The 14,926-nt window shown below is 35.2% G+C and overlaps 1 protein-coding gene across 1 annotated transcript in view; it reads right to left on the reverse strand.

Moving 5' to 3' along the window:
* Positions 1–255: 255 nt before the first annotated feature.
* The window catches only part of LOC110097038 (COP9 signalosome complex subunit 3), a 28,710-nt gene continuing 14,039 nt past the window's right edge, over positions 256–14,926 (reverse strand). The window contains exons 6-11 of the mRNA XM_020823248.2: positions 9,718–9,780; positions 7,392–7,481; positions 3,550–3,708; positions 3,342–3,463; positions 706–778; positions 256–618 (exon numbers count right to left, since the gene is read on the reverse strand). Coding sequence (XP_020678907.1) covers positions 553–618; positions 706–778; positions 3,342–3,463; positions 3,550–3,708; positions 7,392–7,481; positions 9,718–9,780 — 573 coding nt within the window. The 3' untranslated portion in view covers positions 256–552. The remainder of the gene's footprint in view (positions 619–705; positions 779–3,341; positions 3,464–3,549; positions 3,709–7,391; positions 7,482–9,717; positions 9,781–14,926) is intronic.

Consider the following 14,926-nt stretch of genomic DNA (forward strand, 5'->3'; position numbering starts at 1 on the left):
TATCTCAAATAAATTCTAAATGATTATTCAAATCTCCTATACAGACTAAATAAACAAAATGTGAACTATATTGTTAGTATTCCCACTTCAAGGGAATGTTTTATTCATTTCATATACCTGCAATTGGTATTGCCATGTGAAAAGAAGAAAGCAATTATGTTGAGTCAAAATAATAAAAATTTCCATTGGAATCAAGCGCTATATTAGTCATGTTCTTATGTTGTATGAACTGCAAAAATAGAAAACTCACTCACACAACATCAATCCTTACTCCAATATGTGATTATATAGCATTGAAAATTACTAACATCCATTTTCTATTTACTCTTATATGACAAAGCTCACATAGGCAGCATGTAATAAGACCACTAACAGTCCCAGAAAAAACAAAAAAACAGGCTTATATCAATATAATGTCCTGCGGTTCAGGCCAAGAACAAAGAGTGGTAATGCCTATTAATAAACTATCAAGATCCTTGTAACAAAAGAAACATACCCAATGGGAGGCTCCCAGCTTGTTTCTTAAGATAGTTTAACAATACCAAATCATCCTCACAGGAATTTATGAGGAACGGAATCAAAGTCATCAAAGTCTAATCTAGGTCTTTCTCTCCCAATCTGGAGCAATAACATAAAGTTCATCAGCAGCAGATTTATCCTAAGTAAAAAAAAATACAAAACACAGTGATGAATGAAGTGTTCTACCTTTGTAATGTAGGCCGGATCACAAGAAATGTGTTCATCTATTGCAGTTAATTTATTTGACAAGGCCATCAATCTAAAAGCACAAGTAAAGCAAGCTTAATGGATTTTAACCCCATGAAGTACATTACTCAAAATAAAAAAAATGCACCAATTCCATTAAGAATTTTTCATCATACTCAGCAAGTTGGTTACTACGAAAATAATTGAAACCGTGCTATGGTAAGGAGGAGTCTAAAAGGCAATAATAGTAGTTGACGAATGCTTTGTCTTAATTTTGAAAATGAAGGACCCAAATTCAAGTGACATTTTATTTCGGGTTTTTATCATTTTGGTAGCTCTAGCCATTAATTTCAATGCTTTTGGAAACTGCACATTTGTACAAAATCATAGACTTTCATATGCTGTTATAAATGCTTTAGTAATAGACAAAATGCATTTTTTCATGATAATAAATAATGGTAATTTTTTTTTTGACAAACTAGAAGATTGGCCTTACAGATTCTATTATGAAAATACTCAAAGATAATTGAGTTGTGCAATATGATGCAAGTGTACCTAGGAGCCATAGCTCATGACACATGCTATTTTAAAAATAATACAAATCTAAAAAATAATGAATATTTATTAATAATTTAATAATACAAGAAAAAACTTTATTTGAAAATAATATGTCACATAAGTAGTAGACAAGATTGTTTAACTTGAAGATATATAAAGATTAATGAAAGATAATAGATTAAAATAAAGTATTTTAGCAAAGATAAGGTTTAACTTGAAGAAAAAACTATCATCATTATAACAATACATAATAATAAAAAATGAAGAATATTAAAATTTAGGTTTATATCATCATCATTAACCTTATCCCAACTATTTGAATTTTGAAATATGATTACACTTTTGTTTCTTCATAAAACCCATATTCAAATTCAAAATCAAAACTAACTAATCATGCTTTGAAACATGATCACTATATGGGTCGAAATATCCTCATATTCATCATCATTGTCATCTCCTACATAATATTTTTCAGCACACTACTAGTGCCATTCACATAAAACGGCGGCTTTCTCACATAAAACGGCGTCCTTCCGATGACCCGATTAGGAAAGTAGAGGTATTAGATTTCACTTATATTAAGAAAGGTAAAGGTAGACCTAAAAACACTTGGTTAGAAAATAATAGAAATGATCTTTCTTTATTAGATTTAAACAAGAATTTGACTTTTAACATGACACAATGGAGAAAAATGATTCATTTAGCCGACCCCACGTAGTGGGACAAATGCTTGATGTTGTTGTTGTTGTTGTAAACTATTAGTGCCATGTGCTAATCTATATAACAGAAGCATGCAAATTTCAATTTTTTTAATTTTGACTGAACTATATTGTAATTTGAATTTTATGTTTATTTTGTTTTATTTTCTACCCTATGATGGAAGGCAACCAATGATCATGTGTAGGTTGTGCTCTTTGACATGTCTTGCCTTTGGTGTGCTAGTTTCTTTGGTGTCATGGCTTGTGGGCTGATTTGGTTTGACCCAAACTCTTTGGTTGGGCTTGGTTGTTTCAGGTTTTGCTGCCTAGTTAGTGAGCTGCTGTGTTCTACTACCTTTTTCAGCTCATTATTGTGAGTTGTGTTTTGTTGCCTTTTTCAGCTCATTATGACTGCTGGACGAGTTCATTCCCCCCCTCTGTTTTGGCCTTTTGGTTCCTCTGCTTGCCCGGTTCCTTCCCCCTGGCACTGGCTGTTCGTTGGTTGTGTCCTAATGGCCTTTCGGGTGCTGCTCCATTCGGCTGCCTATTGACCTTCTGCCTCCCCTTCACTGATTGGATAGTTTGGGCGGCTGTTTGGGCTGTTTGGCTCCCTCTCCTCTCCTATATATAGTGGTTGATTTGTGACATTTGAGAGCAGTTTTTGGTGAGTGAAGATTTCTAAAACCCTGAGGGTTTCTTCTTGGAAATCTTGCGAGCTATTTTCACTATCTTCTCCTCTCTTTGATTTCTTCTTGGGCTTCTTACCTACTTCTCTCCACAAGTTTCCACTCCACTTGTATCTATCTTCTCAAGCTTTTGAATGTGTTGGTTGGCCGGTTTGGTAGCATTTGCCGGAGGAGTTTTTGTGTTGGACGTTGGCCCACAGTAGTTGTGGTAGACCATTGGTTTGCATGTCTTTGAGCACTTCTTATTTTACCTACTTTTTTCGATGCATGAGAGATGACCACTAGCTGGTTGTTCTGAGGATAGTTTTTTTTTTATTTGCTTATTATCTAACTATTGTTTGTTTCGATTTGGTTTTTGGTGTTTGCCTACTTTAATATGAATTGAGAAAATTCTTCTTGCCATTGTGTTGTCCGTTTTGGTTTTTCCAAGTGTCTGCATCAATAACTTATAGGGCAAATAGCATATGCTATTATGATCTTTTATGCCTGTCAATAGTTGCAGTAGTGGGGTGCATCTTATTGCACTAAGCTATAACAAATACTATTTTGCACTTGGCAAATATGAGACAGACCTTCGACTAGTAATAGTTCTTTATTCATAGTATAATTTACATATGTAACAAGTAATTTTCATAAATGTGACTTTTTCTGATGTCCCCCTAACACCTTGATCATTAAAAAGCTGTTTCCTTACCTTTGAATTGATGAATCAATTTGGTCAATCATCTCACAAGTCTTGTATTGCTCTGGATCCTCATGAAAACTGACCATACCGTCCTTCTGATTTATTGTCGCAAATATATCCCCATCTTGAATCTAGATTTAAGGAAACGAATCACAGCTTCAGAAAACTGGCCAGAAACTTATAACAAACTGCACAAATATAATACAAGGAAAATTACCATTTGAAGCACTCGCATTTCAGCTTCTTTTGAGGTGTTTAGGTGAACCGCATTGGCTATATCTTGAAGTGACAAAGTTAGGTAAGTTTGAGTCAATCTCTGGATATTGCGCTTGTACAAAGATGAAAGAACTTGTTTAACCAATCCAAGATTATTGTCCTGAAAGAGCATGTGTGAATAAAATGTCATCAAAATAAAATGAGGATCCTATTCCTTAATAGTCTACTTCATAAAACTACTATATTTTCATGTAACAATTCAAACATAACGAAGTTAGAAGGGCTATTCCAAACATAATGCGTAGAAATGAATTAAATAATAAAGGTACATGGAGACAGCTAGAAAACACAATAGTAAAATTATGGTAAAGAACAAAAAAATGTAATCACCAAAAATATGACATCATAATCATTGACCCATCCCAAGGGTCAGCTTTATAAATCTTTCTTCCACATTTTTATTATCTGCCACACTGTGTTGACTCTATTTCGTGCAAGCCTATCCACACTTCTTTTAACCAGATTTAACTAAAGCTCTGCATTCATTCTTCATTGTCTATCCTTACTTATTTTATATATTTATCTTATAGATTTATCTCCCGCTATAAATAGTGAATGCCCAAATCACAAGTTTATTTTCCACCATATTATCTTATATTAGTATACTTCCATCATCTCCCTTATAGAATCATTGCCGACAAGAAGCAACAGGAATGAAAATAATGGAGGATTTCTTTTGATTATTTTTAATGTATGATTTGCTATAGAAAGAAGAATCAAGTATAGGGGAAGAACCAGGCAAATAAAGAGGGAATTTCAGAGATTAGCCAAACAAATGCCTCAAGGAAGAATAATATAAGATGGAGAGGGAGAATGTATGAAGAAAATTTAGAAGGGACAATCAATCCTACAGGGATGCCAAAAGAAAAGACTTACTTGATTCCATCTTAAAAAATTAAATTATAAGACTGCGCATTATTCATAAAAAAATTCAGATTTCATTCTTCTACATTTACTATGATACACTTACTTTACAAAACATACTAGAATCAAAGCAAACTTTGAAGGCTATGTTCATCTCCACATAATTAAATTATGTTTAGGCTAAGAAACCTGAAGGTAAAGAAGTCAATGAGATTATTTTGAGTGAGAGATTTTGGTCAAGGGTAACATGTTATCACAACTACTAAGCCTTTTGTTCATGTTTTAAAAATGGTTGATGTGGTTAAAAAACAAGGTATGGGCTTTATTTATAATGCAATAGATAAGGCAAAAGAACTGATAGAACCGATAGCATAGAACTTTGGAAGAGATGAGTGCAACTACAAGAAAATTTAGGAAATCATAGATGAGAAATGATATAGCTTCATCTGCATCAATAATTGCACGCCACTGATTACTAATTGAATTCTCAATATTAAAATGCTAATAACAAGTCAACCAATCTCAAATTTTGGTTTGTACCACTATATGAATAGACAAATCACTAACTCAATTAAGAGACCGAAGATTGATCTTTAGCTGGTTGCTTCTAAAAAGAAGATTTCTTTGGATTCTAACAAGTCAAAGACACAGTATCAAAATGTTGCCCAGGTAAATTTCAACATATATTGATTGAATTTCACAAAATGTATACACTCTTCTAATTGTGTTTTTTGAAATATTAGTTGAATGATGGCTTCACTTTAGACATAGCACTCCTTAACTATAAAGATTTTGTAATAAAAGTACTGGGTTTTACATGCACCTCAATAGGGTGTGAATGAAATTGATGTACACTTAGTTCAAAGAGGAGAAATCATCTTACTATCTTAAGGAAGAACTCATTGGTTTAAAACATGTACAACAAGATAATAAAAGATGAACATATGATAAAAGATAATTTTGGAAGATTATGTAGACCCATTAGTTCATAATTATGTGCCAACAAATGATGAATGATTTATGGATGATGAAAATAAAATTAAATAATTAAAATTAAAAGAAGAAGATCTCAATGTTGACTTCTTTGATGGAGGAAGGAATAAAAATAATACAAGTCAAAAAATAAGTAACAAAAATGATTAACATAAAATTTTATGCAATTATAATATCGAAGCAATTTTATTTTTATAATTTAATTAATATTTTATTATTTTTTATTAATTAGGGAAAAGAAAGATGAATGAAATCAACCATGAGAAGGATTGCAAGGATGTTGACACAACTAAGAATAAGGCAAAAGAGAAAGCATTCCATTATAATGATGATTCTAATGAAGACCCACAAAGTGATGAGTTTAAGTGAGACTTTGAATTAAAAATTTATAAAATTAATAACTGAGATTATTTATTTATATTTAATTAGAATAAAGTTATTGTTATAAACATATTTTCACTTGCAGTGATCATACTTTGATGTTAAAATGTTCTTAATTTTTCATATTTTTTTAATTTAATAACTTAATTTGATGCTTACAACCCACCTCATGAATAAAAAATGACTAATATCCGATTGCATAATTCTAAACCTCCTCAGATATAATGTAAGCAAGTGCAAAAAATGATGTGTAATGATGCACATATGTGCAAATAGTGAGAATTGATGTACGATATGGCTTTGCTAGTTGCAGGCAAGCAAAAGGATGAGATGGATGAAGTATTGTGGCCTTTGAAGAGATACAAAGTGAGAGTTGGCGAATGAAGCAATTGGAAAAAAATAACTATATTTCAACATGTGAGGGTAGAGTGCGAAGGATTTTTATTAGGGAGAGAAATAAGGAAAATACTAGAGATAAATAACAAAGAAATAAACTGGAAGAGATAGGAGTGAGAAAGATGAAAAGGAGAGACAAGAGTGTGTATAAGAAAGGTATTATATGATAAGAGAAAGTGTAAGATGATGGTTGAGCAAGGCTAGAGGTCATAAATGGCCATGGAGATTTCTTCATCTATAGCAGTTTTTAACTTTAAATTAATGTTAAACTCATGAACTCTGTCTTTGATATCAAATGGACAACATGCTAGGAATATATAAATATAGGGATTTTTGAAAATGGTAAATTATCTCTAAAAAAAATATGAAACTACCACAATAGTCTTAAATAACAAATGGCACTTAAAATATTAATAATAAACTAAATGGCAAATAAGGATGACCACTCAATAAATTATACTAAAACTACAGATTCATGATTAATGATTGATGTAGGTAGACTTGTACTGCACCATTCAATTTTTATTTTATCACATACATGCAAACCCTTCTTAATATTCTCATTTATGCCACAATTAATTTGTCATTTGACTTGTTATTTGCCCATATAGCCAATATTAGCCACCAAACATAGGCACCCTAAGCGCAACGAATTAAAATTACCTTAAATTTTCCATGATATGTGCTTAATGCATAGTTACTCGGTCATTTTATTTTAACCACCCAATTTAGTTCTAAAACTTATCCCCATCTATATCCATATTCTTCTACAAATAGACCCAAAAAAAACTTAACTTTATTAAAAATATGTATCAAAGGATTTTTAGGAACATTGTCTGATAATATTTCCCTTTGACTTATATATCATGCCCTAAATCTTTATTCTACAATCCCAAAACCTCTTAATTTCTAAAAAATTCCTCAATTATTCTACAATTTCACATAAGATGTCCTGCAAATGTGTTTAATTCCTCTACCACTTCTACAAATATTTGAGTATATTTTATAAGAATCTCCACAATCAATATAAAATAAAAATAATCTCAAAATCTTTTTTATGTAACCATAGGATTAAAAAATTTGAGAAATGAATGATAATTTTTTAAGGGTTCTAAGAAAGAAATGATAAGAAAACAAACAGACACTCACAGTTTGGAATTTCTCCACATTAGTCTGGATAAATGCTTCTAGCTCTGAAAATTTTCCTGTTGCATACGAACTAGCCAAACCAACATACAGCTGCCAATGGAAGAACATATCATTAACCAGAGTTAATCATACATTTATTAGAATTCTAACAATTTTTTGACAGAAACGAGAAAAAAGTTGAGCTCTGATCCCCACAATTAAAAATGAATGGACTGATTTACATCACACAGTCACTAAATCCATCATAAATTGAAAATTCATTTTAATTTGTAAAAGTCTAAAAAGTTATTTGATCTATTTTCTTTGGCATCTTTAAAACTAATCATTTGGCAAGATAAATCTTATGGTTGAAGAAATTAGTACTTATAAAAATTAGCATATCAATTTTCTATGGAAACAATACTGTACTTAATCATTATATTACTTGAATGGCACGTGTCCTTGCATAACAGTGTTTGCAAAAAGCGGATCACCTTTTTGACAACGACTTCTTTGTTAATCAAATCTGATCTGAATTTATCAAACGCAAACACAATTGCTAGTAGTTCTTTTTCAATGGTGGTGTAACTGATTTGTGCTTCATTTAAAGTTCTACTAATATAATAGATGGCATGAAATTTTAGTCTTTGCCATAACACTGCTACACAAATATTATGCATATATATATATATATATATATATATATATATAGCATTGATTATCATTAGAACTAGCTGTCAATGAGTTCTAAATCACAATATGACCACACTAAGAATCCACATCAAGTTTGTACCTTTTTTTTAATAATGAAAATGCTAAAAAAGAATTTTTCAAGTGAGGACTACTGCACAAGTTCATTGCATATAACATAATTATAGTTAGTGAAAACTCTACCAAAACTAATAAGAAGATAAAAATTAGAAAAATATTCAAAAGATAGGAGACCAAGGATTTATAGAACAAAGTTTAAGCATATGATATGTAATTTTATTAAGTGAAAATTTAAGAATTATCAATGAATATTATTAATGATTAAGTAATACTAAGGCTTGATATGAACCAATCTTGTATTCATTATGCAAAAGAATAAAAAATAGATAAGGATATAACTTCCAATTTAAAGGGTAAGTGGTTAAATTGAACAAATGTCTTGAGAGAATTATGAGATAGAGAAAGACATAAAAGGGCCTAATTGAAAGTTTTGCAAAATTGTGCTTATATACCAGATATGTTATATGCAAAGAGCCAAGATGAGTGTAGTTAAAAAAAGGCTAATCAAGATGGATTTTTGGCAAAACTAAAAAATATAAATTGACAAAGGATTATGTAAGAGGGGCCCAAACAATAAAAGATGTTGAAAATAATATAGAGCAAAAATAGATTTAGATGGTTCAAGCATGTACAAAAAAGAGCAGAAAAAAATATCAACCAAGAGGGTAAATAAAATTAAGGACATTACAAAGAAAAGGTGTGAATCGAAGCTAACATCGATAGGAAATGTGCAAAAAGATTCTTGTCAATATTAATCAGATAAATTGAGGACGATACATGAGAAGTAAACATGTACATTTTGGACCATCATTCAGCAATTTGCTCAATTAGATTTCAAAGATCTGCAATTTGGTCCCTGCATTTACTCTTAAATTAACATTCTCAGCCCGACAAATATGTAAGCCATTTATCAAATCAATAAATTCAAACTATGCATTTAATAAGGTTTCACTAAGGTAATTTTCATCAATAGAAAGTACTCTACTACAAAAATCATGGCTTCCAATATCTACTCCCATAACTATGTTAGCATGACAAAAAAAAAAAACCATCCACTTTCACCATCATCACTTCTTCCACCGTAAATACATCCAATAATGCCCTCCTACATCACACTGATGCCATTTACTACACCATCGCTGGTCTGCTGCCCCTATGATTTAACCTCCTCATCAATCCAGCACAATTATTTTCTGCTAACACTTAAACTCTCCATCAGCTAATTCAAGTAATCATTGCAGCATTGAGCATACAATAAGGAACAATATGCAATTTTTTTCCTTCTTACAAGGGCATATCGTCCTACAAGTTTTTCCTCAAATGATATTGGATAACATAATCACAGGACATAATCAAAGGCCTGGCAGTAAATCATAAACAACTAACTCCAAGAAGAAAACAAAAATTGACTAAATTGCTCGTATTTTGAAAGCATGGAAACTACAAAGCCAAGCAAAAGGGAAGGCCAAGTATGTGAGATACATTCATATTATCAAGAAAAAGAATGGAAGCATAACATAATTTAATAAAAATGGATGATAAACCTTCAACACAAAAAACAGAGATTTTAGGACACCTGAGCGTAGCTTTTCAGACTCCTTAGCACAGTTGATGCAGTATATTTTGGAAGCGAAGGAATCTGTCAAAGAAAACTAGTTAATCAACAGTACACAACTGCTTCAAGTGACCAAGTCCTTTTATTAGTAAAGCCAAATCTAAGCAATTAACTATGCCAAGACAATTTCCAGCACACTTGTCTAAATAGAAAGGTGAAACAATAAGCAATCAACAAATTCTTTATCATGCATGTTTGAAGACCCAATGGAGCATCTGCGAACACATAGAATTTTATCTTCCTATGTTCAAAGAAAAAGGAATGACAGTTAAGAGTTTTCCTGGAGACATGAAAATTTCATTGGCCTAGCATATTAAAGAGCCCACAAAGTGAGAGAATGTTTCTTTATTCTATCATGTTCCAGTTACTCTATATGATGTATGAATACGGACACAACACACCATGAACACATGGTTCTTTTTTCTAAATTATTAATATTTAATGTGTACTTAAAATACCTGATACTAGTATCTTTTATTAAAAGTATTAAAGAATGAAGTATAATATCATATACTTCACATATGAAGCTTACCTATAGTAAAAAAGAATAAACTGATAGGAAGTACTTGAGTTTGCAAGTAACCCTAAGGGTAATACTTGAGTTCGCAAGCAAACCTAGCAAGGATTGGCAAAAACAGCGAGAAAAATGGCTGATTTCATAGAGAAATCAGCAAAGATCATGCAGGAAATTTAGTAGATTGGAGAGGAAACACAAAAGAAATTCTTTGATTCAATCCACGAACAAGAAAAAAAAAGCAAGATACAAATTTATTCAATTCAAGAGGAAGAAATAACTCTCCAAATCTCTAGCAAAGCCTAGAGCCCACACAAAATAAACCCTAGATCTCAAAATTGAGCAAATCTCAAAATGCCCCCAACCCTAGCCGCCAAAGGACTAATTAAAGCCAAATGAAGCTTACAAAATCCCTAAACAGCCCCTAATTCAAATTTTTCCTCATAAACACAATTTAATTAAGTAGAAGGCCCCAATAGGGCTTCTGCCCCCCTCCTTGGTTCCACACCATGCTTGGGTCGGCGGCTATAGCACTAAACCGTTCCATGTTAGATCGGTTCAACCCAGCCCCTCCTGGGCTGGCAGCATAACATTACTCCCCTCCCAAAGACTCACCTTGTCCTCAAGGTGAAAAGAAGGAAACTGGAGCCTCACTCTGTCGTATGGTTCCCAAGTGGCCTCAAACTCGAGATTGTATCTCCATCTGATAAGCACTTCCTTATTCCCCTTTTTATCCAATCTGACCCCTCCTAACTCCAGTGGTTCTAAGATCACTTCCAACTCCATTGTCAGTGTAGCTGGCAACTCCGTTCTAACAGCATGCTCCCCTAGAGCACTTCCAACTCCTTGTTACACCCACCTTGTAGGGATCAAAGTACCTTGGAGCCAATTTCTCATTCCTCCTGTTAGCAACTAATTTATACCTGTAGGGCCTTAGTTTCAAGAACACTTTCTCCCCCCACTTCATATTGTATGTCTCTTCTATGTGTGTCTGTCTAATTCTACATGATTTGTTATGTCATCCCCAGATGTTTATTTAACTTGTCCAACACCTAGTCCCTCTCCTCTAAGTACAGTTCAACTGAAGAGACTGGTGTGCTTCCTCTCCCAAAATGCACTAAGTGTGGGAGGTCTCTTCAATACAGCATCTTAAAAGGAGTCATCTGGGAAGCAGAATGGTCAAGGTATTGTAGCAATACTAGGCCCATGGTAACCATTTTGCCCACATCTGTGGTGTTTCAGAAGAAAAACACCTCAAATATATCTCCAAACCTTGGTTCACCACATATGTTTGTTCGTCTGTCTGTGGATGGTAGGTAGTGCTTCACTTGAGAACAGTGCCCTGCAACCTGAAAAGCTCCCCCCAAAATTGGTTGAGGAACACTTTATCTCGATCAGACACAATCGATTCATAAATCCAATGTAATTTAACCACCTCCCTGATAAATGCTGCCGCCACTGATACTGCGATGTAGGGATGTCGTAGGAAGATAAAATGTGCTTACTTACTAAGTATGTCGACAACTACCAAAATGACTGTGAATCCCTATGAGCGTGGTAGTCCGTTGATGAAATCCATGGACACTTCCTCCAATACTAAGTTTGGAAGTGTCAAGGGTTGTAGTAATCCTAGAGCTATTACCATATATTTGTTTTTCTGTCACACTTCACATTTTTCCACCATCTCCTCAACATCTTTATACATCCCCTTCCAGTAAAGCTCTGATGCCAGCCTTCTATATGTCCTTTGTACTCCTGAATGACCCCCAACTGCACTGTCGTGAAACTCCTGTAATAAGTGAGGAATGTGTAAGGAAGTTTGTGGCATCACAAACCTCCTCTGATGCAACAACCTCTCCTCCTTAAGATAGTAACCTGAATGGCTACTATTATCTTTCATCAAGTCTTCCCTTATCTTCCTCAACTCTTTGTTTTGCATGTTTTCTTCCTTGATGCCCCCCTAGTCAACCATCAGTGGTACTGAAACCGCCAACTCCTGAAGTTCCTCAACACATCTAGATAAGGCGTGGGCCGCCTTATTTACCACCCCAAGCCTGTACTAGATCTCAAAATCATAGCCTAACAATTTTGACAATCATCTCTGATGTTCCTCGGTCACCATCCTTTGCTCCAAAAAATACTTTAAGCTCCTTTGATCTGTACTGACAATGAAATGTCTTCCAAAAAGGTAAGGGCGTCATTTCTAAATGGCCATCAACTCTCTCTCGTACACTGACTTCAATTTAGCCCTAGTTGATAGCACTTGACAAAAGCATGTTATAGGCCTGTGATTCTGCATCAACACTGCCCTCAATCCATATCCTGACGCATCGGTCTCCACTACAAAGATCTGGCTAAAGTCCATAAGAGCTAAAATTAGGATTGTTGTCATGGTTTTCTTCAATCTCTAAAAAGTCTGGGTTGCTGCCTCTCCCTACAAAAAAATTATCCTTCAGTTGCTCAATCAACGACCAAGCAATAGTATTGTACCCCCTCACAAACCTTATGTAGTATTCAATCAATCCTAGGAAACCCCTCAACTCCCTTATGTTCATAGGCATAGGTCATTTCTGCATTACCTCAATTTTTTGTCTGATCAGCCGCTACTCCCTCCTTAGACACTACAAGTCCCAAATAATCCACCCTAGATTGGGCGAAGCTGCACTTCTTTAAGTTGGCCCTTAGCTGATGTGCCTGTAAATCTTAAGAACCTCCTCTAAGTGCTCCAGATGCTCCTCCGTTTTGCTGTACACCAAAATGTCATCAAAAAATACTAGAACAAACTTCCTGAGGTGTTGCCGGAATACCCTATTCATCAAAGACTAAAACAGTAGCAGGGGCATTAGTGAGCCCAAAGGGCATCACCAAGAACTTATAGAGCCCCTCATGCGTCATGAAGGCTTCTTCTAAATATCCTCCTCATTCATCTTGATTTGATGGTAGCCCGACTTAAAGTCCATTTTAGAAAATGCTACTGCTCCATGAAGCTCATCTAATAGCTCATCGATCTCCATAATGGGGAATTCATTCGGTATAGTCTCCCTATTCAATGCCCTATAATCCACGCAAAACCTCCATCTCCCTTCCTTCTTTTTGACTAGTAAGAATAGACTAGAGAAAGGACTCACACTTGGTCTGACAATCCCTGCTTCCAACATATCCCTAATCAGCTTCTCAATCCCATCTTTCTGAATTTAGGGGTAGCAGTATGGTCATACACTAATTAGTGACACCCTTCCTTTAGAAGGATTGCATGCTCCTACTCTCTAGGTGGTAGTAACACCCTTGAGGTGGCTAGAACACCTCATTGAAATGTTTTAGGAGTGATTGTACTGCAAGAGAAATGTTTCCTTCCCCTACACTGACCCTCTTTAAACGCTGCAATTCGACCAAATATCTGCCTCCCACCTCTTGTATGGTTCTGATCATTGATTTGAGAGATACTCCTGCTCTGAACAGCCCTGCATCACCCTGGATCATCATTCTCCTTCCCCCCACCACCATTTCCATCCTTAGTGCTCCTCAATTTATCTTAGTCTCCCCCAAGGTTTGCAGTCATTTCATCCCCAAGATGACATCCGTACTCCCCAACTCCAAAAGGAGAAAATCTTCCCTAACATGTATTCCTTGAATGGTCAGCAACACTCCCCTGCAAACTCCTCTACCAATTTCTACCTTTCTCGTGCCCATCATCACCCTGTAGCCTCTTATATCCACTAATTTCACCCCAGTAGATCAACAATCTGGGTGGAGAAGAAATTGTGGGTTGTCCCACTATTTATCAACACTACCATCTCCTGATCTACTATCTCTCCCTTCACCTTCATATTATGATTCAAAGCGAATCTCACTATTGAGTTTAGGGAGACTTCTACCAAATTCAGATGTAATTTCTCATCTTCCTCCATCTCTAGCCTGCTTCCACCTCCCTCTTCAGCTTCCTCGTCATCACAGACGGTGAGAACCTAAAGAGTTCAGTCATTACACCTATGCCCCGGCACGTACTTCTCATCACATCTAAAACACAACCCCTTCGTCCTTTTCTCTTGTATCTCCTTCTTTGTCATCCTTTTGAAACTTCCCCCATTTCCTCCTCCAGTTCTCTCCTTGGGCACTTCCTTCAGACTCCCTGGCACTGGCCCCTTGGGGGCTAAGAAGGTGATGGTCATCCTGTACGATCCCCCCGAGTTGCTCCCCCTCGCCCCTCTCTCCAGCTGCTCTGATCCTCCACCAACTGGGCTAGCTCCATGGCCTACCCCAAGTCTCTTGGCCTAATCACTCTGATCATTGTCTGTATCTCTTGTTTAAGCCCTTTCATAAAGTTCCCCTCCAGCACTATCTCAGAGAGCCGGTCCAATTGGCTGGCGAATTACTTGAACCTATCACGGTAATATGCCACAGTCCCCTCCTGCGTCAAGGCAAAGTATTGCTCATAGAAGTCTCCTTCCCTACTGGTTCTGAAATGTTCTAGTAAGATCTCTTTGAACTCCCTCTAGCTCCGGATGGGTTGCCTCATGTCTCGTCATTGGTATCATGCCAGTGCCTTCCCCTCCAAACATAGTCCGGCCGGCGTCAGCTTTTCTTCCTCCGTCAATCCATCGACGGCGAAATATTGTTCCACCTTGTAGATCCAATCATAACCATCCTCGCCTTAAA

Source organism: Dendrobium catenatum, unplaced genomic scaffold (genome assembly GCF_001605985.2).
Source record: "Dendrobium catenatum unplaced genomic scaffold, ASM160598v2 fragScaff_scaffold_760, whole genome shotgun sequence".
Taxonomy (NCBI): domain Eukaryota; kingdom Viridiplantae; phylum Streptophyta; class Magnoliopsida; order Asparagales; family Orchidaceae; genus Dendrobium; species Dendrobium catenatum.